Source organism: Mirounga leonina, unplaced genomic scaffold (genome assembly GCF_011800145.1).
Source record: "Mirounga leonina isolate KUSES-001 unplaced genomic scaffold, KU_Mleo_1.0 Mir_170, whole genome shotgun sequence".
NCBI classification, from domain to species: Eukaryota; Metazoa; Chordata; class Mammalia; order Carnivora; family Phocidae; genus Mirounga; species Mirounga leonina.
This window is the reverse complement of record NW_023270433.1, coordinates 784,066-811,845: the sequence shown is the minus strand read 5'-3', so window position 1 is coordinate 811,845 and position 27,780 is coordinate 784,066. Positions and strand designations below refer to the sequence as shown.

The 27,780-nt window shown below is 59.5% G+C and overlaps 3 protein-coding genes across 7 annotated transcripts in view; 1 reads left to right on the top strand and 2 right to left on the bottom strand.

Annotated features, from left to right (window-relative positions):
• Positions 1-1,855, bottom strand: part of ENTPD2 (ectonucleoside triphosphate diphosphohydrolase 2) — a 5,411-nt gene extending 3,556 nt beyond the window's left edge. For 2 of the 5 annotated variants that reach the window (XM_035015394.1, XM_035015395.1), the window contains exons 1-2: positions 1,609-1,854; positions 189-306 (exon numbers count right to left, since the gene is read on the bottom strand). In XM_035015394.1, coding sequence (XP_034871285.1) covers positions 189-306; positions 1,609-1,725 — 235 coding nt within the window. In that variant the 5' untranslated portion in view covers positions 1,726-1,854. Of the gene's footprint in view, positions 1-188; positions 307-1,608 lie in introns of all 5 variants that reach the window. The other 3 variants (XM_035015391.1, XM_035015392.1, XM_035015393.1) reach the window with 2 other exon arrangements.
• Positions 1,856-12,150: 10,295 nt separating this feature from the next.
• SAPCD2 (suppressor APC domain containing 2) lies at positions 12,151-19,010 on the bottom strand. The gene is made up of 6 exons (XM_035015396.1): positions 18,271-19,010; positions 16,029-16,141; positions 15,342-15,488; positions 14,941-15,048; positions 14,706-14,828; positions 12,151-14,633 (listed from the first exon to the last, which is right to left on the bottom strand). The coding sequence occupies exons 1-6, from the start codon at positions 18,857-18,859 to the stop codon at positions 14,505-14,507; spliced, it is 1,209 nt and encodes a 402-aa protein (XP_034871287.1). The 5' UTR covers positions 18,860-19,010; the 3' UTR covers positions 12,151-14,504.
• Positions 19,011-22,912: 3,902 nt separating this feature from the next.
• On the top strand, positions 22,913-27,774 carry UAP1L1 (UDP-N-acetylglucosamine pyrophosphorylase 1 like 1). Its single transcript, XM_035015390.1, has 9 exons — positions 22,913-23,234; positions 23,889-24,093; positions 24,232-24,407; positions 24,720-24,892; positions 24,972-25,165; positions 25,651-25,791; positions 26,373-26,558; positions 27,147-27,213; positions 27,691-27,774. Exons 1-9 carry the CDS (start codon positions 22,946-22,948, stop codon positions 27,772-27,774), a joined length of 1,515 nt encoding a protein of 504 aa, XP_034871281.1. The 5' UTR covers positions 22,913-22,945.
• Positions 27,775-27,780: the final 6 nt, after the last annotated feature.

Below are 27,780 nucleotides of genomic sequence, written 5' to 3'. Positions count from 1 at the left end.
CCCAACCTCCCGGTCACCACCTGGGGCTTACTCTCCAGAATGAACTGCCCCAACCTCCCGGTTGTGCCCCAGCCACATCGAGCAAAGGAGGCATCAAGACTCCGGAGGCTCAGGCCAGACGGGGCCCCTGAGGCCCTACAGTGAGTGGCTGTCCCAACCAGGGGTGCCTAGCGCTCAGGGGGCCCTACCGCGCACGTCACAGGAGCTGTGCTGGCCCACGATGCCTGTGTCGTTCTCCTTGTCTGCGGGCCACTTGTAGATAAACATGGATGTGTGGGAAGAGCCAGCGTCCAGGACAATGCCATACTGGGAATGGGGGTGAGGGCGGGGTCAGCCATGGGGGTGGGGCCTGAGGCCATGCCCTTTGGCTCCCCCAGCTCTCTACCCTACCCCACCCCATGGCAAGGTTGGAACCTCCCGAATGAAGTACTGGGGCTCGGGCGCCGGGGACAACCACGGAGCACAGCTTGGTTGGGGAGAGAATGGGGGCAGCCAGGGTAGGTGGCCTGGAGCCTCTTCTCTTCTGACTGCAAGAACCTTCCTGGCAAGGGCAAGCTGAGGGACTCTGTCAGGGTCAGAGGAGTCCTGGGACCACCCTTGACCCTTGCCCTGGGGACATGAGGTCCCCAGGTTCCAAAACAGAAACCCAGCTGCAGGAACCCCCTCCACCCACTCTTTCTTCCTCTTCTCTGCCCCCACCTCCCCAATCTCAACCCAACCTCAGGATCTGGAAGCATGCCTGAAAGCACCCCCTCCCTGAGCCTCAAGCCAGCACCAGTGACAGACAGCTGGGTCCTGCCCAGCTGAGAGGGGCTGCCTGGGCCTTCCTTGCAATTGAAAGGGCCATTTCCCAAGGGCCAGGATTCCCAGAGTGAGAACCCAACTGGAGAACCTGCCCTCTTGAGCCCAGAAAGGGGCCACCCCAGTCCCCTTCCCCAACCTGGGAAGGGCAGCATCAGCACGCGCATCCTTATCGGGCCACCCCAGCCCCAGCCCCACCTAGTCGTAGCCCTTGGCTACAGAGCACCCACTCCTGTGACCTCCCATCCTGGGCCCCTGGGGCTTGGAGCACCCACACGCTCACACCAACCCCCCCAATAAAGGGTCAAGGGAGTCGGGGGGACTCCTGAAGACTGGTGGGAGATCTGGCCTAGTCCTCCCCAACTCCTTTAGGACCCGGCCAGGCGCCCCCCGAGGGCAGCACCTCCCCCCCCCCCCCCCCCCCCCGCGCCCCGCACTGTCAGGGCCTCCGGGTGGGTGAGGAGGGATCCCTAGCCTCCAGCGCCTGTGGCTGAACCTGGAGCAGATGCGCCCCTGGGGGCCGTACGGGGCTGGGGGCCACGGGTCCAGCCGCAGCATGCGGCGTCCAGGGGCTGCATCTGGGGGAGCGGAGAGACAGCTCCCCGGCCGCGCCCGCGACAGGCTCCGCGGCGGACGCGGCGCGCGGGAGTTCCCAGGACTCCACCCCGCCGGGCCGGGAGCGCAGCGCAGCGCAGCGCGGGTTGGGGGTCCGGGGCGCCACGCGGGCGCAGCCTGGCCCTGCTCAGGTCCGAGCCTCCCAGCCGGGGCGGCTACTCCGCGGACTGCGCCAGCTGCCCGAGCGCGCACCTTGAGGGCGGGCAGCTCCCGGACGTCGCGGGTGGGGACGTAGAGCAGCAGGAGCCCCGCGAGGCCGGCCGCGGCCAGCAGCAAGGGCGGCAGCAGCGACAGCACCTTCCCAGCCATAGGCGGGCGCGCGGGTGGGCGAGGCGTTGTCCACGGGGCGGCAGGGAGCGGGAGGCCGAGGGCCCGGGACCGGGGGGTAGGCGCCCTGGGCGGGGCGCGAACGCGCGCGGTCCGCGGCTGGCCACGCCCACTGGCGGCCAGGACCGCCCACGGCTGGCTGCCCGCCCACCGACCGCCCGGGCCGCCGGCGCAGGTGAGAGAAGCTGCCGCTGAATCGCCCCGGCCGCCCCTCCCAGCGCCCACCCTCCGCCTTCCGGGCCGCGCAGTCCCAGGGACTCATGCCCTCTGCGGGACCCTCAGACCCCTGGTGCTGGCTACCAGGGTCTGCCTGAGGGCACTCGCCGATTCCACCCCGCGGGACCTAGAAAGCTCCCAGCCCTCTCTGGGGGAGTCTCTGAGCTTGTAGGCAGAAGGGTGGGCTGCGCTGGTTCCTAGGCAGCCGTGTTCAGAGGGTCAGGCGGCTGGAGTGGCTGGCTTTTCCCGGGCCTGGTCCTGAAAGGAGGAGACACCCCTAGCGTCAGGAACCACATGGGTTCCCAACTGGGTCCCTGCCCCAGCCTTAAAGCAGTGAAGGGCCAGCGGGTCAGTGGTGCTGACCCAGCCCGGCGCTGCATGACAGGTAGCTGCCAGTGTAGGGTCAGGCCCTGCGGACACCAAGCTGACCCCGGTGGGGCCTGCCCTTCAAGGTGCAGGGTGGGGCTCAACGCTGACCAGCCAGAGAGCACTAGTCCCAAGGTGACAGGTGAGGACACAGGTAGACAAAGGGGCAAGATGGTCACAGTCACACCAAGCTGAGAAAGGAAACCCAGGCCCTGCCTCCTGGCTCAGGGCCTGGCCCATCCCCGATGCCCCCTTCTCCTGGGGAGGACGGTGCCCAGAAGCCTGGACTGGGGAGGCGGGAGGGGAGGGGAGCGGAGCAGGAGGAGGGTCCTCTGTGCACAGGGCAGGAGATAAGGGAGAAGATCTCCCAGACCTGGTGGTCCGCTCCCTCCCTGGATGCTGGCTGGGGTAGGCAAGTGCTCAGCCAGCCCCAGACCTCAGCTCTGCCCTTAATCCCATGAAATGTCTGAGCCCTATGCTTCCACTCCCCACGCACCCTGGGGGCCAGCCTGGCCAAGCATCACCCCTTTCCCTGGCCAGGGGCCACCCCCACGTCGTGCCTTGGGCAAATTAGGAATTCAAGCACCAAGAATCGAGCCATGTAACAGCAGGGAGCCATGTGGCAAGACCACCCGGAGCGCCGGTGACGGGGCAGGGAGGTGGGGGGCCAGAGGGTGGCCTTTGATGGGGGCAGGGTCTGGGCAGCACCCTGGCTGGCTGGAGCCGGCAGGGACAATTGGGCTGGGATGCTGCCCAGGCTGAGGGTCTGGTGTCACAGGCTTACCAAAGGAGCCTTTCTTTCAGCTCTGGACCCCAAGAACAGAAAGGGTGGGAGTCCCGGAGATGGCTCAGCCTCCTCACAGCCCTGTCTGGCTGGGCTCTAGCCAAGTCTCTGGGTGTGGCCAGCACAGGGCTCCAGGCCCGTTCCCCTGCCAGCACCCCTCCCCCTTCTAGGCCTTTCTTCCGCGGGGGTGGGAGGGTGGGGGGAAAGCACAGAGGAGGGAGAGGCCTGCAGATTAGATTGAAAAGAGAGACAAAGGTGGCCCACAGGGAGCCCAGTGCAAGCAAGGGCACCGGGGGCTGCCTGCAGGCCTGCCCACCCCGTGCTGGCCCCCAGCCCCCACACCTCATCCCACCAAGCCCAAGCTGGGCTCCCTGATGTTCTGGTTGGTCCCTGGACGGAGGCCCACCGGCCATGAGAGGATGGGGCCAGGGTAGCGGAGGCCTGGATGCCGGAGGGCTCATGGCGGAGGGCCCAGAAGGCAGGCAGGGAGCAGGGAACAGCCTGGGAGAGCTCTCTCTGAGACAGAACCCCGGGCACATCCTTCCTTGGTGCAGAGACGCCTTTCCTTCTGGAGTGGAAGGTGGGCTGGCGGGGGGCATGAAAGGGGGGTTTCTGCGTGGGAGGGGCCCCCCGGGAACCTGGGGGTGACGGGTTAGGAGAGCTCCAGATGTGCTGTGCATGGCTTGGCCCTGGGTCCTGGCAGAAGAATGCAGTTGCAGAGAGGTGAGGGGAGAGGGGTCCTCAGAGCCCCCTCCCCCCACAGGAGCTGGACCTCCCAGGCTGGGGACATTTGCTGAGGCCCATGCCTCAGTCTCCTCGTTGGGAGCCACGTCATCTTGTGGCTGAAACATCTTAACTGTTAAAGGCCCTTCACTCTGCTAACCTTAAAAATAAGACAGCCTATTTCACTAGCAAAAATGGGTTTATTTGGGAATAACAGAGAATTGCAATTCGGCATCTGTAAGCTCTAGCAAAACCGCAGGCTCATCCAACAGAGAAAGGAGAGGAATGCTATTTTATGGAGAAGAAGGAGGAAGTGGGAGGGGTTGTTCTGAAACCAAGCCCGCTGGAGAGAAGCAAGAGTTCCGGGCGATGGAGATTTTTCACAGAATGAGTTGCGGAGGGTTGATTTCTTGTAGGAGGGACAGTGCACATCTTTCCCTGGTGGGGCCTGGGGCTGATGATTCTTCCTGTCATTGACGCTGCGTGGTCTGGCTCCCCCTTCCAGCCTCCCCTTCTGGCATCCAGAGCCCACTTTAGTGAGACTTCCCTTCATTCATGTTCACAACTTACTGTTCCCTTTCTTCATGTGCTCATTCAGTCATTCAACAAACACCTGCTGGGCACCTCCTGTGGACCAGAGACATAGTAGGCTCTGTGCATGTGCAGTAAGAAAGGGGTGCTCCTGAACTACATGGTGTGGGCACTGGGGAGGCCCACCCACCCCTGTCTTGAGGACAGCAGACTTGTCAAAGGCTCCCCACGAGGGAGAAAAACCTGCGCTGCCTCGTGAGGGACAGCAGACTCACGGGAGAGCGGGTGGGTCGCACGTGTACCGTGGAAGGAATAACGACCCAGGAACAGGTACAGGAACCCGGCTCGTCAGCCGCCCCTGGGTGGTCTGGTCTTGGATTTTGTGTTTGTTACTCTCTCACTTTTCTTTAGAATGTTCCACCTACCCGTGCATTTCTAAATAATGTATCGTGTTGCTTTTCCTGGTTTGTGGACCCGATTTTATACACTGGACATTCTGTTCTGTAACGTGCTTCTTTCCCACGACTTCTGAGATTCACCCATGTCGACAGCTCAAGGGGTCGCCTGTTCATTCTGGCTGCTGCGTTGTTTTCCACTGTGATTGTACCGAAGCTGACACGTCATGCGTGAGCACGCAGGGCTCTCTGGCTTCAGGCTGTTGTTTCTAAGATTGCTGCTGTGTGCATCTGCGCACTTGCATGCGAGTCTCGGGACGAGGTCCCGGGAGCTCGCTGGTGGCTGCGTGCATGTGTGTGTTCAGCTCACGAGCAAATCCTATATTGTTTTCGGCATGGGGGTGCCATCTGGCTCGCAGTTTCATTTCGCTGCATCCCTACGAATGTTTGGAATCGTGCAGCTTTTAGATTTTTGAGAAGCTGGTGAAGATGAAATCCCAAGATTTTAGTGGCATTTCCTCAGTTACTGAAGAGACAGCATAGTGTGTCTTTCTTGTCTTCTGCGAAGCGTCTGTTCAAAGTCTTCATCCAGTTTCTAGAGACTGTCTGTCTTTATGCTCTGGACGTTCATCCTCCAGCCGTGAAGTCCCGGAAGCTCTGAATTAGTCATTTTCTGCTCTGTGGTCTTGTGTGCGTCATGAGGTCGGCAGATACTCTCCTAAGTCGTGCTCTGGAGGTTTTGCTGTTTTGCTCAGGGCCAGCCTTCGATCCACTTGGAAGTGGTTTGTGTGTAGGATGCAAGGGAAGGGCTCCGAGCCCCGTTCTCCCGTGTGGAGAACCGGTTGTCCCGGGCCCTGGATCATGTGGGGCCGGCCTCTCTGCCCTGATGTGTGGGGAGGGCTGGCCCAGGCCACATGCCACGTCCTCCAGCTCAGCGCACCCAGCACGTGGCACCGTCCAGGGAGCGCCCGTGTGTCTTCCTCTCTGGGAAGACAGTCCCTTCTCCCTGCTTCTCTTCCTGGAGCCCTGAGCTCTTCCACAGAAATTTTTAGAACTGGTTTCAGGATCACAACAGCAATGACATTGGGTCTACACTCCAGCTGTGCTGTGCCCGTTAGTAAAGGGAAACCCCGCTAAAGCGGAGTCCCGAGGCCAGAAGGGGGGGCCGCACCCCTGGGAAGAAGCCTCAGAGTCCACAGGATTTCAGCAGGACCCCACCAGGGAGGCACGCGCACTGCTCCTCCTAGAAGACATCGGCCCCTGCAGCTCGCCGGTGGTCATCACCCCAAATGCCTGCTTCTCTCGGCAGACCTGGCTTCAGGAACCCCTCGCACTTCCTCCTCCTTCTCCATAAAATGGCAGTCCTCTCCTCTCTCTGTGGGATGTGCCTGCGGTTTTCCCAGAGCTCGCAGAGTAACTGAGGAACAACAGCTTTATTGTTAAGGCTACCAGCATGTTGCCGGGATGGGATGAGACCGAACTCCCCCTTTCCTGTGAGGCAGCTCTTTAGTTGGGATTTCAAGGTTTTCCTCTGGAAAAATTTACATAGCATTTGGATTACCTCTTCCTTCCTTGCCTGATGGGTAGAACTTGCCTGCAAAACACTCAGGCCTGGCGTCTTACTAACATTTCCAACCGTGATGGTGGGTTTATCAGTTTCTCTTTATTGTTCTGACAAGCCTTGAGACGTGTATGCTCATCGAGATCTCTCTCTCTCTCTATTCATCTTGAGTCCATAGAAAGCTGCAAAGAAACGGATGTGGGTGTCCTTTGTACCATCTCCCCAGTGGTCCCCGGCGCTGACACCTCATGCAACCGTATGGTCCAGAAGCGACACTGAGAAACCGACATTGGTACGTCTAGGAGCTCATTTAGGCTTCGCCGGTGTTGTACGCCCTGCCTGCGTGTGCGTGTGGCCCTCTGAGGCCTCATCACATGTGCAAGCTGTGTAACCACCTCAACCAAGAAACTCAAGGGAACCATCACAAGACTCCCTCACATGACCCCGTTCTTCACAGTCGCTGCATAAATGGATCAAGCATGTCTCCTGAGATTGGCTTGCAGCGCTCAGCAGGCTCCTTGAGGTTCACCCACATTGGTGAGCGTTCAACAGCTCCTTCCTTTTACGGCTGAATTGTATCCCACGGTGTGGACGGACCATAGTTTGTTCAACCAGTTACCCAGACAAAGACATCTGGGTAGTTTCTAGTTTGGGGCTATTACCAGTAAAGCTGCTATGAATGTGTACATGTTCCTGCATGAAAGTGTCTTCATTTATCTGGGATAAATGCCCAAGAATGCAACTGCTGGCTTGTGTCATGTATTAGGATGCTTCATACAGGCTCTGTGTGTATAGGGTGAGCGAGAGGGAAAGATGTATTTTGAGGCGCTGACTCACGCAGTTGTGGGAGATGGCAAGTCTGAAGTCTGCAGGGCAGGTCAGCAGGTGGGAGACTCGGTGGGTGGGGCGGGGCTCAGTGTTGCAGTCTTGAGTCCAACAGCATCTGCAGGCAGAATCCCTTCCTCTTTGAGGGGCTTTGCCCTTTTCTTTTAAGGCCTTAAACTGATTGGATGGGGCCCACCCAGATTCCAGTGATCTACTTTACTCAGAGTCTACTGATGGGAATGTGAATCGTATCTAATGCAACCCTTCACAGCAACATCCAGATAGGTGTTTGACCGAACGCCTGGGCACCATACCCCAGCCAGGGTGACACAAAATTAACTAGCTGTCGCATTTGGTAAGTTAACTTTAGTTTTATTTTTTTAAAGATTTTATTTATTTATTTATTTGACAGAGAGAGATACAGCGAGAGAGGGAACACAAGCAGGGGGGTGGGAGAGGGAGAAGCAGGCTTCCCGCGGAGCAGGGAGCCCGACGTGGGGCTCGATCCCAGGACCCTGGGACCGTGACCCGAGCCGAAGGCAGACGCTTAACAACTGAGCCACCCAGGCGCCCCTTAACTTTAGTTTCAAAAGGAACTACCAAACTCTTTCCCAGAATGGCTGTATCTTTTGACATTCCCACCAACAATGTCCAAGCAATTCCATTTCTCCACCTACTAGCCAGCAAATGGTGTCACCATGGGTTTTTATTTTAGCAGCTCCGTTTGGGGTGCAATATTTCACGTATCCCATTTTCCTAATGGCTAATCCCATGGGACAGCTTTTTAGGTACATACATGTCATCTGTGTATCTTCCTCAGTGACATGTCTGCATCTTGGTATTTTACATAGTTTGAGGCTGTTATTGGGTGATTACAGGTTTAGGGTTATTGTATCTCCCTGGTGATGTAAGCTTTTTATTATTAGGAACTTACTCTCTTCATCACTAGTAATGTCTTTTGCCTTAGAATCTCTTTAGTTTTATATTAATACAACTGCTCAAGCTTTTCCTGTTTTTGTTTTTGATGCCATATTTAGGTCTGTCTCTTAAAACAGCTATCCAAATTTCTAAAACTCCAATGTGACAATTAAACTAGAGTTGATCTCACTCTTCACAGATGACATGATACTCTATGTGGAAAACCCAAAAGACTCCACCCCAAAATTGCTAAAACTTATATAGGAATTCAGCAGAGTGGCGATATAAAATCAATGCAGGGGCTTCTGAGTGGCTCAGTCGGTGAAGCGTCTGCCTTTGGCTCAGGTCATGATCTCAGGGTCCTGGGATTGAGCCTCGCATCAGGCTCCCTGCTCAGAAGGAATTCTGCTTCTCCCTCTGACCCTCCCCCCTCTCGTGTTCACTCTCACTCTCCCTCTCTCAAATAAATATATAAAATCTTTTAAAAAAATCAATGCACAGAAATCAGTTGCATTTCTATACACTAACAATGAGACAGAAGAAAGAGAAATTAAGGAGTCGATCCCATTTATAATTGCACCAAAAACCATAAGATACCTAGGAATGAACCTAACCAAAGAGGCAAAGGATCTGTACTCAGAAAACTATAGAATGCTCACAAAAAAAAAAAAAAAAATTGAGGAAGACACAAAGAAAATGGAAAACGTTCCATGCTCATGGATTGGAAGAATAAATATTGTTAAAATGTCTATGCTACCGGGTGCCTGGGTGGCTCAGATGGTTGAGCATCTGTCTTTGGCTCAGGTCATGATCCCAGGGTCCTGGGATCGAGTCCCGCATCGGGCTCCCTGCTCCGCGGGGAGCCTGCTTCTCCCTCTGCCTCTCTCTGTCTCTCATGAATAAATAAATAAAACTTTTAAAAAAATGTCAATGCTACCTAGAGCAATCTACACATTCAATGCAATCCCCATCAAAATACCATCCACTTTTTTCAAAGAAATGGAACAAATAATCCTAAAATTTGTATGGAACCAGAAAAGACCCCGCATAGCCAGAGGAATATTGAAAAAGAAAAGCAAAGCCGGCGGCATCACAATTCCGGACTTCAAGCTCTATTACAAAGCTGTCATCATCAAGACAGCATGGTCCTGGCACAAAAACAGACACATAGATCAATGGAACAGAATAGAGAGCCCAGAAATGGACCCTCAACTCTATGGTCAACTAATCTTCGACAAAGCAGGAAAGAATGTCCAATGGAACAAAGACAGTCTCTTCAACAAATGGTGTTGGGAAAATTGGACAGCCACATGCAGAAGAATGAAACTGGACCATTTTCTTACACCACACACAAAAATAGACTCCAAATGGTTGAAAGACCTCAATGTGAGACAGGAATCCATCAAAATCCTCGAGGAGAACACAGGCAGCAACCTCTTTGACCTTAGTTGCAGCAACTTCCTGCTAGATACATCTCCAAAGGCAAGGAAGCAAGGGCAAAAATGAACTATTGGGACTTCATCAAGATAAAAAGCTTTTGCATAGCAAAAGAAACAGTCAACAAAACCAAAAGACAACCAACAGAATGGGAGAAGATATTTGCAAATGACATATCAGATAAAGGGCTAGTATCCAAAATCTATAAAGAACTTATCAAACTCACCACCCAAAGAACAAAGAATCCAGTGAAGAAATGGGCAGAAGACACGAACAGACATTTTTCCAAAGAAGACATCCAAATGGCCAACAGACGCATGAAAAAATGCTCAACATCGCTCGGCATCAGAGAAATAGAAACCAAAACCACAATGAGATACCACCTCACACCTGTCAGAACGGCCAAAATTAACAAGTCAGGAAACGACAGACGTTAGCGAGGATGCGGAGAAAGGGGAACCCTCCTACACTGTTGGTGGGAATGCAAGCTGGTGCAGCCACTCTGGAAAACAGTATGGAGGTTCCTCCGGAAGTTGAAAATGGGGACGCCTGCATGGCTCAGTTGGTGAAGCGTCTGCCTTTGGCTCAGGTCGTGATCCTGGGGTCCTGGGATCGAGCCCTGAATTAGGCTCCCTGCTCAGCGGGGAGCCTGCTTCTCCCTCTGCCTCTACCGCTCCCCCTGCTTGTTCTCTCTCTGTCAAATAAATGAATAAATAAAATCTTTAAAAAAAAAAAAAAAGGAAACAAACTGAGGGTTGCCAGAGGGGAGGTGGGTGGGGGATGGGGTAACCAGGTGATGGGCATTAAGAGGGCATATGACGTCATGAGCACTGGGTATTATATGCAACTGATGAATCACTGACCTCTACTGCTGAAACCAATAATACACTGTGTTAATTGAATTTAAATTAAAAAAAAAATAAACTAGAGTTGAGTCCACTCACATACGTTGTGATTACCAACATATCTCCATCACCTTATTGTGTTTTTCTCTAAGACTGAACTTTTTCCTCTTCTTACCCTGTGCACCTGCCCCTCCGTTCTTGGGAAGGTGTATGCTGGATAATCACTATTTTACCTGACTCTCCTAGTTATTTTAATATACATACTTTTTTTTTAAAGATTTTATTTATTTATTTGAGAGAGAGAGAATGAGAGAGAGCATATGAGAGGGGTTAGGGTCAGAGGGAGAAGCAGACCCCCCGCCGAGCAGGGAGCCCGATGCGGGACTCGATCCCGGGACTCCAGGATCATGACCTGAGCCGAAGGCAGTCGCTTAACCGACTGAGCCACCCAGGCGCCCCTAATATACATACTTAACGAAATCTAAAGTGAGTATCTTTTCCCTTCTTGTGAACAATTCGAGCACTAAGAATGCCTCAGCTCCAGGCTCCCCTACCTGCGTGCCCTTTCTACATGATCTCAGTTCTCTCCTGGGTCCCCCCATTAGCACGATTACTATTATTACTACTCTTGTGTATATAGTCCATGTTGGCTTAGACTTAATGATGTATTTTGATTGGCTTTAAAATACGTCCACAGATTATTTGATTCTCCTTCCTTGAAAAGGTGGTGCCTGATTCCCCTCCTACACCCCTTGAGAAAGGACTGGACTGAGGACTGGCTTCTAAGCATCAGAGGTAAGAAAGAGGTGACGTTGTGACTCAGTGACTCCTGAGCCAAGGTCCTCGCAGAGGCGCTCTCGGGTCATCTGCTCTAGGGGAAGCAGATGGAGCGCTGCGAGGACACGGAGACAAGGAATCCAGGTGCTCTACCAGCTGCCTCGTGAGGGCGCCATTTTGGAAGCCGGCCCTTTGGAGACAGTGGCCCCAGCAGACACCTCACCTGCGGCCACAGGACATTCCAAGCCGGACCGTCCAGTGCGACTGCTCCCGAGCTCCTCACCCACAGAAACAGCAAGAAAAGACCTGTTGCTTTAAACCACTGCGCCTCAAGTTAATTCATTCTGCAGCAGTAGATATAGCTCATCCTTATTTAGGGCTCCTTCTTGACTTCTGCCTTTTTTCTGAAGTCCTTCCTCCAGAATTTTCTTTAGTGAAGTCCTGTGGGTGGTATTTCGGGGTGTGGGGGGAGGAAATGTTTTTATTTATATTACCCTCATTCTTGAAAGGGTTTCCCTGGGTCTGGCCTTGTGTGTTGGTGGTTACATTGTCTTGGCCGTCGCCTTCCTCTCCCCCGGGCCTCTGATGAGCTCCCTGGTAGGCAACTGCTTTCCTCCCTGGATTCTTTCATGATCTTGTGAGAATGTGCCTTTCTTCCTATTCAGCCTGGCTGGCATTTGCTGGGATTTCTGGATCAGAGAACGGAGGTTTTCAGACAATTCGGGGAAACTTAAAGCCAGTTTATCATCATATAGCTCCCCCTTCCTTGTCCTCTTCTAGGAAATGCAACCAGATGAGTGACCCTCGCCTCTTGTTCTGACTCTGGGCTGTGTTCTGGATCACTTCCTAAGCTCTTCTGGTTCACTAACTCTGCAGCTGAAAATTTTCATCGGAAGCTTAGTCCATTTGAGGTTCTCATTTCCATTTTATTTCTATAGGTTGTTTGCTTTTTCATGCTTTATTGCTCATCTTTATAGACCAAAAGCTTATGCTTTCACAGAATAAGAAACTATAAAGACTATTCCTTGTTTATATTTTCAAGAATCTTTTATTTCTTCAGACATATAAAAGTTATTGTATATTCTCTGATAATTTCAATATCTTAAATTTTTGCGGAATCTGTTCTTTCTGCTGGCTGTCGTGGTGGGTGCACTCCTGGTGTGTGTGAAGAAGCTTTTTAACGTAGAGGTGCTCATTTTCCTTGGGACTTGACCTACATGAAATCACTGGGGCAGTGATTCTCAATCAGGGACGATGTTTCTACCACCACCACCCCTGGGACATCTGGCAACCTCTTGAGACATTTTAGTTGTCACAACTGAGGGTGTGAACATCAACTTCACACCGTAAGACAGCACCCCCTGCCCCTGACTTAGCCCCAAATGTCACTAGTGCTTTGCAGAGGATGGGTCTGCTTCTGCCACCTGACCGGGACCTGCCAACCTGGGGCCACTTAAACTTCTTCCCTGGAGGTGTCTAGGGCCCACAGGTAGCCTGGTTTCAGACTGCAAACAAAGAGGATATGTGTTTACAGCCTGGGTAGAGCACCGAGGACGAGGGGGGTTCTATCCCTGAGTTGCCTTCCATGTAGCCAGCTCATCTTGCAGTGAGGTGGCGCTTCCTGAGGAAGGTCTCCTGGTGAAAGACAGCTGGGGCGGACACCGTGTTGTCTCATGTGAAGACAGCAGAGGGAATGCAGAACCTCCAGGCGGGGCAGACACCCCAGGGGACACGGCTGCCTCCTCACTGTAATGGCTTCCTCAGATTCCTTCGCTCTGTCGTGGAGGGCTGGGTAGGGGTGAGCAAGGTGAAGCGGGGAGGGGGTGTTCTAGCAGATGGAACACCGTTTGCAAAGACCAGAGGTAGGAGGCTGGCCGTCTGGCTGCAGCCCAGCTCCTGGCAGGACCTGGGAAAGGCTGTAGAGGCTCAGCCCAGGGGCTGCCCTGAGCAATAGGGTCACAGGAGAATCAAGAGTGGGTGGGGGGCGGGGTACAGTTTTCAGTTTTGGAAATGTCACGGGTTGCGTTTGGAGAACCTGTGAGCAGAGACTCCCAGTGAGAGGGTGGGCTCAGGGTCAGGTGTGGAGGACGTGGGACGGAAGTGGGGGAGAGCAGATCCAAGAGCTCCTGGTGGGTAGGTCCCAAACTGTCAATTGGGAGGATTTCTCCAGGGTGGCCACTGCTCTGCATGTCCCAGTGGGTGCTGGGGGCCCTGTCTTCTCTTCAAGACCCATTCCTCTCTTGGCTCCCCTCCCACAGAGCCTGCGTGGGTCTAGACCTGGGGGTTCTTGGGCTCCCCAGAAGAGCCCACCCCACCCTCCGAGGAGGGCAGCTTGCATGCTGCGCAGATTTGGGCCTGACCCAGGACAATCCCCCTCACCGTCTGCAAGCCCAGCGTGGGGAACTCAGAGCTGGGGCCGACAGGGGGCAGCCAGCCACCCTCACCCCGGACCCCTCCTCTGCCGCCGGCACCCTCCAGGGCTGTGGGAGTCTACGTGCCCAAACTCTCCTGGTTGATGGGGTCTCACGCCCCATGCCTGGGGCCCCCCCACCGCACAACCCAACAGTGATGTCATGTCCTCGGTGTGGGAGGCAAGTCCCTGTGGGGTGGAGGCTCCCCCTTCGGGGGAGGCCTGGTGCAGGGGTGGGGAGTTGTCCCTGACAAGGACCCTGCCTAGTCTCTTCCTGGACCCAGTGGCTTTCCTGCTCTGTGGCTGAACCGGCCCAAGTCTGACACCGAGCTGGGGGGGGGGACAGGGAGGGTGTGGGGGGTTCCTATACCTGGGAACCTTGAATCATGTGGGGCAGGCCCCGGTGTGGGTGTGTGGGCTACAAGGAACCTTGGGGGGCACCCCTGGGGGGCCCATGCTGACATCTCTCGTGGGGACAGAGCCCTCCCCAGGGGAGACCTCGCAGTGGCCGCTGCCGGGCGGCTCCGGCTGTCGTGCACGAGCACCCTCTGCTGGCCGCAGCCGGAAGTGCAGCCTAGTGGGTCCAGTACCTTTCCCTGGAGACCCCAGGTCGGAGAGGACAGGCCAGCGTAAACCCCGCCTGCCCAGAGCTGCCTGAGATCTGGTAGACATGGGGGGCTCCCCACTGTCCACTGACGGCAGCAGCAGCAGCTTCACGCTATGTTAGCACAATGAAGGCTGGGACCCAGTCCGTGTCCGGGGCCACGGCACATTCTGGCCCACAGCCCACCCGCTGGCTCCACCTGGGGCTGACGGGGTCTGGGGGGCCTGGGGGAGCCCAGAATGCAAGAGAGGGAGAAACCTGTGTCCAGGCCAGTCAGGTGGTCTTCAGCCTAAGAGGGGCTCAAAGAGGTACCTGCCTGGGCTGACGGCCAGGCCAGGCCCTAAGGGCTGTGTCCATGCCCACGGCCAGCTAGATGAAGGTGGAGTCCAAGGGCCCGGCATCCTGCTGGCTGAGGGCGCGCGCCTCGAACAGCTGCTTGATGAGGGCAGATTTCTCCTGCTCCAGTCGTGTGATACGCTCACTCTTGCTGGTCACCTCCTGGGCAGGCGGGAAGTCGGTCAGGGCCCACCAGGCCTCCAGCCCCCACCCCCACCCTTCCCTGCTCCTCACCTGCGTGAGGAGCCGGTTCTGCTCTTTCAGCATGAGGATGGTCTGCTGCTGCCAGCCTGGGGCTGAGGGCGAGGCGGGGGCCGGGGCCGGGCCCGGGGGCCCCGAGGACAACGAGGGCAGAGCCTACGGGAGGGCATGGTCAGGCAGGCCTGGCGTTCCCGGGCACAGGGTGAGGGGTGGCGCCACGCTGGGCACGGGCCCTCTGCGGGGGCTGGGCGGCCTGGGGGGCACTCACCCTGCCCGCGCAGGCTGCAGCCAGCAGCTCCCCCAGGCGCCGGGCCACCTCCTGTACCTTGGGTAGCAGCCGGCCCAGTGGGAGGGAGCTCCCCTCACTGCCAGAGTCCTGGGAGGAGAGCAGGAAAGGGGACGGTCAGTGAGCAGGACCAGCCAAAGATCAGCCACCGTGCCTTGAGGGGGGTCCTCACGGTGGCGCTTCTGTCCCCCCCAGATGACTGCTTGGAGCAGACAGGGAGCCCTCGGTGTTGCCGGCGGGGGATTCTGCCCCAGGGTGTGTGTGGGGGGTCCCAGCACCCTGGGGGAGGGAATGTGCCCTGGAATAGGGCCGTCCTGTGCCACCCCGGGGGTGCTGCTGGGTCTGGGGACAGGGACAGCCCAGGCTCGGGCGGCGTCACTCACGGCGCTGGCCCTGCTCTGGCCCAGACGGCGCTGGCACTCCTGCACGCGCTGCAGCTGTTGCCCGTACCAGTCACGGCCCCGCGCCATCAACTCGAGACCCTGCAGCAGCACCTCCTTCTCCTGCTCCAGCTCCCGCATCTGCTTCAGCTGCCCCGTGGGGGGCACACGTGCGAGTGAGCACGCAGACCGTGCTCACTGCGCGGGCCTCTGTGTGTGCGTGCGGAGCCACGGCCCACAGACCACCCCGTGCCCCACAGCCCCCCAGAACACGGCCCTCCCTCGGCCCTCCACGCAGCCTGCCCCTGGGGCACACAGGCAACACTCCCCAGCTCAGCAGCGCCCCTTCGGGCAAGCGGTGTGCACGCAGCCGGTGAGCCGGGCCAACCTGGCGAAGGGGAGGTCATGAAGCCGGCTGGTGCGGGCCGTTCTGGGGAGGGGCCGTGCCCACTCCACATGCCCCGGCTCACCCAGGCTGCTTCTCTCTAAAGGACTTCATCTGGCCCTGAGCCATCCCTCAAGCGGGTTCAAGTCCGCCGGGGAGACATGTTGGTAATTAACTGACATTCCAGCCCCTGGGACCCAGCTTTGGCTGCTACCTCCCAGGCGGAGGGGTGGTCCAGGAGACCAAGCGTGGGGGCCAAGTGCAATCCCAGGCAAGCTGGAGAATCCCCCAGAGCCCTCACTCACCAGGTCACAGTCCACACCGCTGGTGATGGTGTGTCTGCGACGTTCCCCTCGGGCACGGGGGGCCCGATGGGCATCGCCCGGGCCAAGCTCCTGGGGCCTGCAGGCCAGTGCACCTGCAGAGAGAGGCAAGGCCCTGGCTCATTTCCAGGCCTGCCTAGTCAAGCTCAGTGCCCCCCACCCCAAGCCTGGCAATGCAAAGCTGGGTGTCCAGGCCGACATGCCTCTGGGGTCGTGGGCAGTTCGGAGCCTCTGCATGGATCCGCCCCATCTCAACCCATTCCGTGGGCGTGGGCAACCGCCTAGCCCTGCACACACTTTGTCCCCCACCAACTCGCCTTACCCCTATCTTGGGGACGGCTGTCTGGTCCTTGAGGCTGCATGTTTGTACACACATGCCCCAGCATGAGCGCCCTGAGGGCAAGGGCTTTACCCAGTTTGTCTGGGCATCCCCCGTGCACAGAGCCCCGGGCTTCCTTGCTTCTCTCTCCTTGTCTGCCGGGGCCTTTAAGGGCGGCAGGAGTTGGGGCAGGTGAAATGGGAGGGCACAGTTGGCCCAGACCTAACTTTTCCCAGGAAGGATAAAACAAAGTCGGGCCAACACATACGTGCAAACACCGCGCTCAGCGCATAACTTAGGAGTTTCTATGGCTCAGGCATCCACCTGTGGCGGAGTCGGCTTAGGGGTGAAAAGCCAGCAGGGCCAGCTGGCTTCCCTGGGGGATGGGGAGTGTATGCAGGGCAACCCAAGAGGGGAGGAGTGGGGTGCAGGTGTGGAGGAAATTGCCTTCCCCTGGCTCCCTAGCCCTATCCCCCACACCAGGCTCAGCCTCACAGGCTATGCCCCTGACACTGGCAAAGGGGAGCGGGGGCTGATGCAAGAAGGGGACATGTCCACAGGGTTGGCACCAGGTGGCAGGGCAGGCCTCTGGCCAGCCCTAGCAGACAGGCTCCAAGCAAGCCCAGTGATCGCGTCCCAACCTGCCCGTGCTACATGGCTGGCAGAGAAGATAGAGCAGAGGGAGGCCGGGGGGCAGGGAACAATCCCAGAACACCTGGGCTTGGTCTGGGGGCAGCTCCCAGATTCCCAGATGACAGCACACTGGGTGTTCAGTCGGATGACCAGCAGGCGCAGGGAGCCCGGTCCCCGTCTGGGCCTGAGCGAGCAGCCTGTGCCCGCTGGGCCAGGGCAGGCCTGGGTGCACTGAGCTCCATCAGGGCCAAAGAAGGGGGGCCTGGACCTCGGGGTGGGGGGCTCTGTGGGTATGGGGCCTTTCTCTTCCTGGGAAGCCAGGGGATCTTGGAGCTCCACATTTGGCACCCCGCACACATGCCATGCCTCTTGTCTGGGCCTGTTTGTAAAGGTGACAGTGAGAGGCTGGCCTGAGCCTAAAGCTGCCCCATGGGGAGCACTAGCCACCTGCCCAGCCCTGCGTCCATCCTCAGAGGGGTGCCCAGGGGTGCAGGCATGCAGGCTGAACGCCTTGAGGGGTTTGGACCCGGCCCCGATCCATAATGCAGCTGCTATTCCCAGAGCAGACACTAGAGGGGCCCACCGGGGTCGTTCAGCCATCTCCTGTCACTGCCAACTGGACTGGAAGCCAGGCAAGGACCCAGCTGACCACCCACGGGGTGCTGCGTCTGGGTCTCCCCCTGGTGTCAGCCCAGCAGGCCTTGAAGATTGGGCTGGAGACCCACCCACCCACCACTTGACTCTTCCTGGCAACCAGGCCAGGTCTTCCTGGGACACCTCCACCGGCCTCGGTGGTGGGGGCAGCGGGCCCAGCCCTCTTGGTGGAGCTGCCAAACTAAGCACCCAAAAAGGCAGAGAGGGCCCCTCTCAGTCGGGATAGCCTCTCTCCTCTGCACTAGAGGGAACTCCTCTGTCTAGGCTGTTATCAGAGATGCAACTGAGGACCTTAGTGTCCCCAGGTGTGGGGCAGGAATCCCCAGTGCTCGGCTCAGGCCGGGTAGGGCGACTTCCTGGTGGGGTCTGGAGTCACCCACCCGCCCCTTGGCCCTGGTAGCCTCCCACGGTGGCGGGGGAGGGGTTGGCCTGCCTCCGGCCACGGAGCACACCGGGGAAGGCGAGAGGGCCCCTTCCCTCCAGGCGCTGACGGCCCTTGGGGCCACTTAGAGCTGCCCGCCCCCGTCCCCCGTGGTAGGAGAGGCGCCTGGCCTGAGGCGCAGGTCGCGGGGGTCGGGGGAGGCGGGCAGCTCTAAGTGGAAGCCGCCCCGCACTCACCAGAGTCTGCGCTCGGGCTGCGCTCCAGCGCCGCGCCCTGGGGCCGCTCGGGCTCCGCGGAACCGGGCGCTGCCTCTGCTGGCCCGCACAGCTTCTCCAGGCTGCGGGCCGCGCCGCCGGGGACGGTCGGCGGAGGCCGCGAGCCCAGGGGTAGGGGCTTCCTCTCCAGGACGGTCCGCGGCTCGTCGGCCGGCGCGAACACCAGGCGCGGCGGCGGCGGCGGCTGCTGAACCCCGGGCCGCGCGGGGCAGCCTTCCCGGGCCGGGGCGCGGGCCTGGCCCCGCGGGCCGCCGTCGGCGCTCGGCAGCGAGGTGCGCAGGCCAGCCACGAAGCGCTCGAAGGTCAGGTAGCCGCTGGCCGGGGCCACCTGGCGCAGGCCCTCGAGCACGCCGCGGGGTAACTCGCGCGCGTCAGCGCCCTGCCAGCGGGACTCGATCTCGCGCAGGTGCACGCAGCCGCGCCGCCGGTCGTCCAGGATGTCGAAGAGGGTGCGCAGGCTCTGCAGGAAGGCGCGCGGCAGCCCCTCGGTGCCCGGCGCGGGCGCGGCGGGGGGCCCGCGGCCCGGCTCGGCCATCGCGGCTCCGGCCATGGGCGGCCGCCGCCGGGCTCAGTCCCCGGCTCGGTCCTCGGCTCCGTCCCCGCGCGGCCCGACGGCGGGGCCCGGCCGGCGCGCGCAACGCGCCGCGACAATAGCTGCGACTTTTTGAATGGACCCTCCTCGTGGCGTCAGCGCTCATTAGCATTCGCGGCGGCCATTGGCCGAAGCCGGCCCGTCTGCTCCCGGATTGGCTGAGAGGCCGCCAGCCCGGTTTGATTTTCCGCCGAGGGCCCCGCCCCGCGCGCTCCCGCCGCCGTGCGGGCTGCGGCCGGGGATGCGCAGCGGCCCGGGACCGGCGGGGAGGGGGGGCGGGGTCCCGCAACTCGGCCCCCCTCGGCCTCGCGGGTGGGGGAGAGAGGCCCGAGCGGACCCCGTTCTGCTCCCCCCGCCACCGGCAGCCCTCTCGCGGCGGTTCGGCCCTCTCCGAGGGGCGGGGCCTGGGGCCCTACGGAAAACCTGTCCCCGGTGGCCTCGTGGGGGTAAGGATGGGGGGCACACCTGCTCCAGGGATTTACCTTCTCCGCCTGGCTCCCTGGGGGCTCTTCGCCCCCTACTCGGGGTCCCCTGGCCCAGGCACCCCGACTCTGGGGCCCATTTACCGGGAAAGTCCCAAGAGGACCGTGGGCCCCAGCCAGCTGGGCGCTTCCCGTCACAGAGGCCTCTCTGTCCACAGTGCTGCTGGCTCCTCCCCTTGTCCCTGGGGACGGCCTGGCCTTTCCTGCCTACTGCAGGACAAAGCCACTTTTTCCTGTGTCCCCAGATCTCCATCTGGTGACCCGCTCTCCTCTGCTTCCAAAGTCCTCTGCCCCAGCCTCTTCCTCTGGCTGGACACTTCCTGCAGCTGCTCCCTGACTCTCACAGCCTCTGCAGGCCAGCCGGCAGCCCTGTGTCCCCAGCGGCCCCTGCTTCATTTCCAGCCAGGATCCCGTCCTTCTGTCTGGCCAGTCTGGGAGGGGGCTGGAGCTTAGCCTGCTGTCTCTTCAAGAAGAGAACTTCTTCCTGTTAGGGTAGTAAAATGAATTTCTTCCTGCCCAGGAATGTGAGGTCAGCTGGGACAGGTGCTATGTTCAGGAGAGTTCCCCCGGTCAGGGCTTCCTGACTCCATTCTAAATGAGGCTTCCCTTTATTAATTTCATAGCCCTCAAAGTTGGGGCTCCGTTGTGGTAAGGAATTTTGGAAAGACCTAGAAAGCTGTGAGCCTGGCGTTTCCCCATGGAGCCTGATCCATCCCTCCCTTCCCCTTTAGTGGCAGAACCAGCCAAAGTCCCAGCATTCAAGCTGTTTGTCCTGCAGTTCATCTCCCCCTCCTACTCCCCTTCCAGCACACCCTGCCTGGTCCCTCATCCTTAGGGTACCCAGCAGTCCCTCACCTTGGGCCCTTGCACATGATAGCTCTCCCACCAGGAACACCTTTGCCTGTCTGCTCCAGGCTGATCCCTCTGCATCCTTTGAAACTCCACTCAGGTACCTGACCCACAGCTTGGAAGTTATAGTCCTGATCTTCAAAGCATGAGGCTGCCTTCTAGTGATGGTGCTTCTGTCCCCATGAGTCCCTCCCTGTGCTTTCTGGAAGCAGGACAGGGCCGCCCCGTGGCCTAGCATGAGTCTGGCCCACAGTGGAGGCTTAGTGGGTGGCCCACACATGGGAAGCCCCATCCTGTGGAAACGCCACCCTCGGGTGGGATGGGGAGGCCTGCAGACAGCTCCATGGGAGTTCGTGCCAGCGGCCAGCAACAGCTCAGGACAGCAGGACAGCATGGCCAGCAGCACCCAGGCCAGGCCCCTGTAAACCTGAGCCCACCGCACAGAGAGAACAAGGCCTTCTCAGAGCATCAGGAACTGTGGGGGAGGAGGCCCTCGGTCTGTGGGCTTCCTGGTGGGCTTCCCCGGCTAGGCACTGGTGGAAGGCATGGAGACACTGGAGTCGGTACCAGCTCCGGGTGTGGGACTAGGGCGTGGTCCCCTGTACTTCCCGTCCTGAATTCTGACCACTTCCTCCTTCTACCCCACTTTCCAGCCTGGCCCAACACTTTCCTAGCTCTGTATCTTTCAGTGTTGCTGTCACCCCCAGGGGCTTCCCAGAGCCCCAGACCAAGTGGGGCCCTGTGGTTTTGAGGTGCCGGCCCCAGTTGTAATTATGTTCTCACTGTGCCAGCTTGGAGCTCCCTGGAGGTGGATGGTGGGGCCCTCTGTCCCCAGCCTCACACAGTCCCTGCGTCTGCACAGGTTCTCTGGCCTCCATCCCGTAGTAACAGCCGGGGACGCATGCTGGCCTCTGGACCCTGGCTCCCCTGAACCCTTTGGATGAAGCCCTAGGGCACAAGAAAGGTGATTCCTGGGTCACAAGCCCGCCTTTGCCGGGTTGTCCAGGAGCTTGTTGCTCACTTCTCCCTCGCTGACACCCCCACCTGTCTGCCCAGGTGGGCCAGCTCCCCTACTCTTGCTCTTCAGGTGCCTCTGGCTACCCAGCCTCAACTGTCCAAACCCTTCTGATCTCAGCCCCTCCCCCCATCTTGAAGCGAGATTTGGGGGTCTCTCTGAGATGAACTCTGAGTTCTTGGGACACCTGCCTTCAAGGGCACATGTGCGGGGGGTGAGAGTTTCCATGGACTCTGGCCTGGGGTGCGGAGCCCACTCTGCTTCTGGGCTCCCTCCCTCCCTCCCATGCTCACCCTCCGTCTCTAACATGTGCCCTTCAACTACCACAAACTAGTGAAGCAGGCCATTCATAGATTCATTCACTCATTCAGCAAGCACTCCCTGAATACTTGATGTGGCCCAGTCACTGAGCTAGGTGTGGGATCCAACACTCATTCATTCATTCAACAAACATGTACTGAGTACCTACCGTGTGCTGGGCAATGATCTAAGGTGATGGGGCAGAGCAGTGAACCAAACTACCTCCAGCTCTCCTGGAGTTTCCTTTCCTTGGGGAACCCAGGCAACAGAGAATGCAGAAAGGCAGGAAGGAACAGAGACGAATGTGAGGGTGCTCTCTGAGCCAACATGACCTGGGAGTAGTCCAGGCCGGAGGAACAGGAAGTGCAAAGGCCCTGTGGCAGGCCTAAGGCTACCCTTGGAAGATAACTTCTTTCAGGTCCACCAGGACTTAGAGTGGGCCCCCAGGGGGGCGGTGGGAAGCTCTGCTTCCTAACCCAGGAAGGGGGTATGTGGGAGTCTCTGTGCAGAACCTGCCTGCAAAGACACACAATTGCCCTAACAGGGGTTAGCTGGGGCAGGCCTGAGAGAGATGTTACTTTTCCTTTCAGGTCCCAAAGTGCCATTTGAATTTGTTTTACCCTTGAACATGTATTACTTTTAGACTTAATAAAACTAATTTCTAGGAGAAAGCTTTGTCCCCAAATGGCCAAAGCTACTCACTATTTTTCACTAAGGGAGTTTATAAACAGCAGGATATCTATATCTATCGATCTATATATTTTTTAATAAACATCAAGATGTATGAAACTCGGATAGTTAATATAACATGGCAGGGCCAAGGGCTGCTCCTGAGCGGTTCTGGTTACATGGCAATGAGGAGGAGGGATGTGAAGGAGAGAGCCCCCGAGGATGCAGAGTGGCCTTCTTGGGAGTCCTTGCTGGCATCCAGACGCCGGGGCCTACTGTTGATCTGGCTCTATCCTCCCCAGCCCAGCCGCCAGGAGTCTTGGTCAGTGCCAGTGGCCACGTGCAGGGACAGACCCTAGCCTCCCCCTCAGGTGTCCTGACCGTCAGCGCTGTGGGTCCAGAAAGGGGTGCATTAGAGCTGAAGTCAGCCCTCACGCGCCCGGGCCAGGGGCGTCGCAGATCCCGTGAGGGGGCTTCCCGACTCGGGGCGCCCCGGGCCCCATGCCTCAGGCGTCCCAGCGCCCTGACTCGGCCCCTCCGTGTCCTGCGGCCGGCGAGGCCCCGGAGCTGGCGGGCCGCGGCCGAGCGGAGAGGGGCGGGGCGCTCGGAGGCGGGGTCGAGGCGGGGCGCCCTGGTCCCGCCTCTCTGGGGCCGTCACCGCCCGCCGGGTCCCGTGACGCCCGTAGGAGCGCGCGGGTCACGAGTACTCGCGCGGCCGACAGCGGCGACATGGCTTCGGAGCGGGATGTGCGCGCCCGGCTGCAGCGCGCTGGCCAGGAACACCTGCTGCGCTTCTGCGCCGAGCTGGCGCCGGGGCCGCGCGCCGCCCTCCTGGCCGAGCTGGGGGCGCTGGAGCCGGAGGCGCTGCGCGAGCACTGTCAGCGCGCGGCTGCGGCCTGCGCGCACCCCCCGGGCCCGCCGCCCGGCCTGGCCGCGCGCCTGCGGCCCCTGCCCCCCGAGTGCGTGGGCAGCGCGAGCCGGTGCGACCCGGAGATGCGGCGGCTCTGGGAGGAGGAAGGTAGGCGGGGCGGGCCTGGCCGGCGGAGGGGGCCCGGCCCCAAGTGGGTGACAGGAGACGTTGTACTTGGAGGAGTTTAGCGTGCCTCCTTCCTTTGTGGAGTCCCCTTTCACTCGCCGCTCGCGACTGGGGTGTGGGGCTACAAACGCGCCACGGTGGTGGCCGCCCCCGGGCGGCTTGCCCTCGGGAGAGAGCGCTTTGTGCAGGTGCACCTGTCTAAACAGCAGCCCAGCCCGCGGGCGTACTGACCGCGGGGAACCCTTGCGCAATTGCACTCGCTCCCTTTCACATCAGCGCTGGCCCAGGTGCACTCTTGGCCTCGTGGCCTCGCAGGTGAGGCAGGTGCTCCTGGAGGGACGCCTGCCCGGGGCCCCCACTGCACTGCTCTGACCAGCCTGACCTGGTGTTCCTTCTGAAGGACCCAGGCTGGGAATGAACCCTGGAGGACGTCATCAGGACCCCTGATGGGTCCGGACAAGGTGGGGCGTGGGTGGGGCCCTGGGCCACAGCGGGTCAGAATGTTATTTGGAAGTTTCTGTTCTGTGGCTGTCAGAAGTCTTAGAGTCCTAGACCCAAGTGTGGCTTGCTCTCAGGTGAAGGGGGGGTTGTGTGGCAGGTCCCAGGTGTCCCCCTCATGGCACCCTGCACCTCCAGGTTTCCGCCAGATCGCCCTGAACAAGGTGGCCGTGCTGCTACTGGCTGGGGGGCAGGGCACTCGCCTGGGCGTGACCTACCCCAAAGGCATGTACCAGGTGGGGCTGCCCAGCCAGAAGACCCTGTATCAGCTGCAGGCGGAACGGATTCAGCGGGTGGAGCAGCTTGCTGGCCAGCGCCATGGGACCCGCTGCACCATCCCCTGGTGTGCCTCCTCTGCATTACCTTGTCCCCAGAATGACCCCCTGCCCCTGTAGCACCAACCCTGTCCCACACCCAGACCCGGACTCCAGGGCCAGCCCCTGTCGCACCCTGGCCTGCTCAGCCTTGCCTCCCCTTGAAGGTACATCATGACGAGTGAGTTCACGCTGGGGCCCACGGCCAAGTTCTTCAAGGAGCATGACTTCTTCCACCTGGACCCCAACAACGTGATCATGTTTGAGCAGCGCATGCTACCTGCTGTGACCTTTGATGGCAGGGCCATCCTGGAGCAGAAAGACAAGGTTGCCATGGCCCCAGGTATGTCCCATCCCTGAGCCAGGGAAGGACTGCCTGGCCTAGAACAAGGAGCTAGAGGTCGGGAGGACTGTGGCAGAGGCCAGAATCGTGTGCCTGAAGGCTGTGTGGTCCCGGGTGAGTGGCCTCTCCTCTCTGGGCCGTGGTTCCCATCTGTCACATGAAACAACCATAGGGCTACTTGGATAGTGACGGAGAGCCGCCTCAGGTACAAGGTCCAGCCCCAGGGGCCTCCCCTGCCTCCAGCATGCCCGGGACTAGATGGCTGAAGCCCTGCGGCAGCCCTCCAAAGAGTGGTCCCCCCTCCCCCTGCAGATGGCAACGGGGGGCTGTACTGTGCACTGTCAGACCACCAGATTCTAGAGGACATGGGGCGTCGGGGAGTGGAGTTCGTGCACGTGTACTGTGTGGACAACATCCTCGTGCGGTTGGCTGACCCCGTCTTCATCGGCTTTTGCGTGCTTCGAGGCGCAGACTGTGGGGCCAAGGTGAGCCCGCCCTGCCGGCCTTGCCCCGTCCCCTCCGCCCCGTCCCAGCCAGCCTTCCCAGCCCAGGCCTTGGCTGCAGGTGGTGGAAAAGGCGTACCCCGAGGAGCCCGTGGGTGTGGTGTGCCAGGTGGACGGGGTCCCCCAGGTGGTGGAGTACAGCGAGATCAGCCCCGAGACTGCGCAGCTTCGTGGGCCCGATGGGAGCCTGCTCTACAGCCTGGGCAACATCTGCAACCACTTCTTCACCCGAGACTTCCTCCAGATGGTCAGCAGGTGTGCTCCGCAGGTGGCCGCAGGTGCTGGCAAGAGTGGCCTGCAGCCTGCACTGACCGGGGCCAGCTGGCCCACAGTGACCTGAGCCAAGTGGGGCTGTGGGTTGGGCTGCAGAAAGGCCCTGCATTTCAACAAGCCAGGGGCCCCAGAGCCCTGGCAGCGGCGGCCGTGAGGCTCTGGGGCCACGTCGGCCTGCTCTTCCCCCCATGCCACGGCAGTTGCCTGCAGGCACCACCCCTTAGCCTGTGGCTTACCGGCTGCCATTTCATCTGGGCGGGGATGTGGCCACTGGGGTCTCTCCCTCTCTCTCTCTCGGGCTGGGCGGGGCGCGCAGGGGATGCCTGTGCCCTTCCGGAGACCGGGCTCAGCGCCAGCGCTCCTACCAGCTGTCTTGCCTGACTGGGTGTGCAGAGAGGTAGGGATGGTGCTCCCGGCGGCATCCCGTCTGAGCGGTCTTTCCTTCTGTTGTCCTCCTGTGTCCCCAGCGAGTTTGAGCCCTTGCTGAAGCCGCATGTGGCTGTGAAGAAGGTCCCATACGTGGATGAGGAGGGAAATCCGGTAAAGCCAATAAAACCAAACGGGATAAAGATGGAGAAGTTTGTGTTTGATGTGTTCCAGTTTGCTAAGTTAGTGGCAGAAGTCATTTATTTTTTCCTTCTTCCCTCTCTCTCTTTTGGTGGTGGGTTCTGAGGCCTCGTTGGGCCGGGAAGTGGAGGCTTGCGGGGGACACAGTGGGAGCGCCCTTTTGCAGTGGGGAGTAGGGGCTGTAGGCAGGCTCAGGGAGAAGGCCAGAGGAAGTGGCCCCTGTGGTGTGAGCCTGGCAGCATCTGGGGTGGCCGCAATCTGTGGGGCTTTGTACTCTGGGAGACACCCCTGCCCCTCCTGAGCCCTCCGTCTGTCCCTCCTAAGCCCTCTGTCTGCTCCTGGCCTGGGGTTAGGGGGCTGTTTCCAGGCCAGGTGGCTGGGGGACTCCCAGGAGATGTGGCCCTCACCCTGGGGTCCCAGGATCTGGGCATTTGGCTGGTGGGAATGGAAGGACTTCAAGCAGCCCCAGGGACCTCAGGGGCAAAGATGCATGCAGTGCCTTTGGGGCCTCCTCCACGGAGGCGACCCCCACTTAGTCATTGGAACCCCGGAACAGCCTTCACCTGCCCAGGACCGGGGCCTCTGGGCCAGGACTCCAGGTCACTAGTTCTTTTCCGCACAGGAGCTTCGTGGCCTTTGAGGTGTCCCGGGAGGAGGAGTTCTCTCCGTTGAAGAATGCTGCCTCAGCTGCCAGGGACAACCCCGCCACGACTCGGTGCGCCCTGCTCACGCAGCATTACCGCTGGGCCCTACAGGCAGGGGCCCACTTCCTGGATGCCTGTGGGGCCCGGCTCCCTGAACCGCCCAGGTGAGTGTGGGCCTCAGCATGCCCTCCAAAGGACAAGGGAGTCCGGTTCCAGGCCCCGGCCCCAGGGCCTTGCAGGCTGTGCTGCCGTCTGAGCTGCGGCGGGGGCTCGAGCTCCATACCATGCTGCGTGCAGGTGGCCTGGCGCCCTGCCCGGCCATACAGCGATTGCCTGCAGCCTGGGGCCCAGCCCCTCGAGGTCAGCTCAGGGCCCAGGGCGAGCTGGGTGGCTGCCACCCTTGCTGACTCACTCATAAACTTTGAAGCCAAGACCTAGGCGTGACATTTGGAAGATAGCAAGGCAGGTCCCTCTTTAGGGCTGGCAAAGGAAAGGACGCGAGGTTTCTGTGTCCTTAGGCGTCCGCAGCCACCACCTAATCTGGCAGCCCAGGTGCTGTGTGGGGCCTGCGGGCTGAGGGGTGTTTTCCTGCCCAAATAAGAGCCTGTCACTTGGGCAGGGGCAGTGTGCTGAGGGCTCTGAGTGTGCAGAGGCGGGGGTATAGCTGAGTGAAGAACGTGGGGAGCAGGGTTGGGCAAGCACAGCGCAGGACATGTGCCCAGGACCATGTGCTGACACACGGGTTCCCACAGCCTGCCCGGCAGCAGAGAGCCCCCCGCCATCTGTGAGATCTCGCCTTTGGTGTCCTACTCTGGAGAGGTGAGCGCCCACTGGCCCACATGGGCTTTCTGGGGTAGGGCATGCAGGATCGGGGGCGGGGGCTGGGGAGAAGTGGGTGCTGGGGTAGAAAGTCAGAGATCTGACTCAGTTTACCTAGGGGGAAATAGTTTCGTAAGTTACAGAGGATCTTCCGGGACATGGAGTGGGTGACGAATCAAGAGGCCCTCATAGGTCTTGGAGGGGACAGGAGGATGTCAGGTGCGGTCAGAGTTTGGGGTTCTGGCCAGGAAGACTTTATGGGAGCCTTGCTGAGGGAGGAATGCTGGCCCCAACCCTCTAAGAAGATCTGGCCTGAGCTTACCCAAAGGTCTCATAAGGGCCTGGGTCTAGAAGTGGCATCCAACCCTTGCTGCTGGAAGCCTCTCTGGCCCTACCCCACCCTGGCTCGAGGTGAATTTGTACCCCCTTAAGGACTGAGAGGTGAATATGAGGCCATGATGACTTTCTTGTTTCCAGGGTCTGGAGGAATACCTGCGAGGCCGGGAGTTCCGGTCCCCACTCATCCTGGATGAGAACCAGGCCAGGGCTCTGCAGCCCTGACTCACT

Coding starts and splice junctions, on each gene's coding strand:
- SAPCD2 (XM_035015396.1), bottom strand. CDS start 18,859: ATGGCCGGAGCCGCGATGGCCGAGCCGGGCCGCGGGCCCCCCGCCGCG. Junction 15,049..15,341: donor GCCAGAGCAGGGCCAGCGCC/GTGAGTGACGCC, acceptor CTCTCCTCCCAG/GACTCTGGCAGTGAGGGGAG. Junction 14,829..14,940: donor CTGCAGCCTGCGCGGGCAGG/GTGAGTGCCCCC, acceptor GCCCTCCCGTAG/GCTCTGCCCTCGTTGTCCTC.
- UAP1L1 (XM_035015390.1), top strand. CDS start 22,946: ATGGCTTCGGAGCGGGATGTGCGCGCCCGGCTGCAGCGCGCTGGCCAG. Junction 24,408..24,719: donor CAAGGTTGCCATGGCCCCAG/GTATGTCCCATC, acceptor CTCCCCCTGCAG/ATGGCAACGGGGGGCTGTAC. Junction 25,166..25,650: donor TTCCTCCAGATGGTCAGCAG/GTGTGCTCCGCA, acceptor CTGTGTCCCCAG/CGAGTTTGAGCCCTTGCTGA.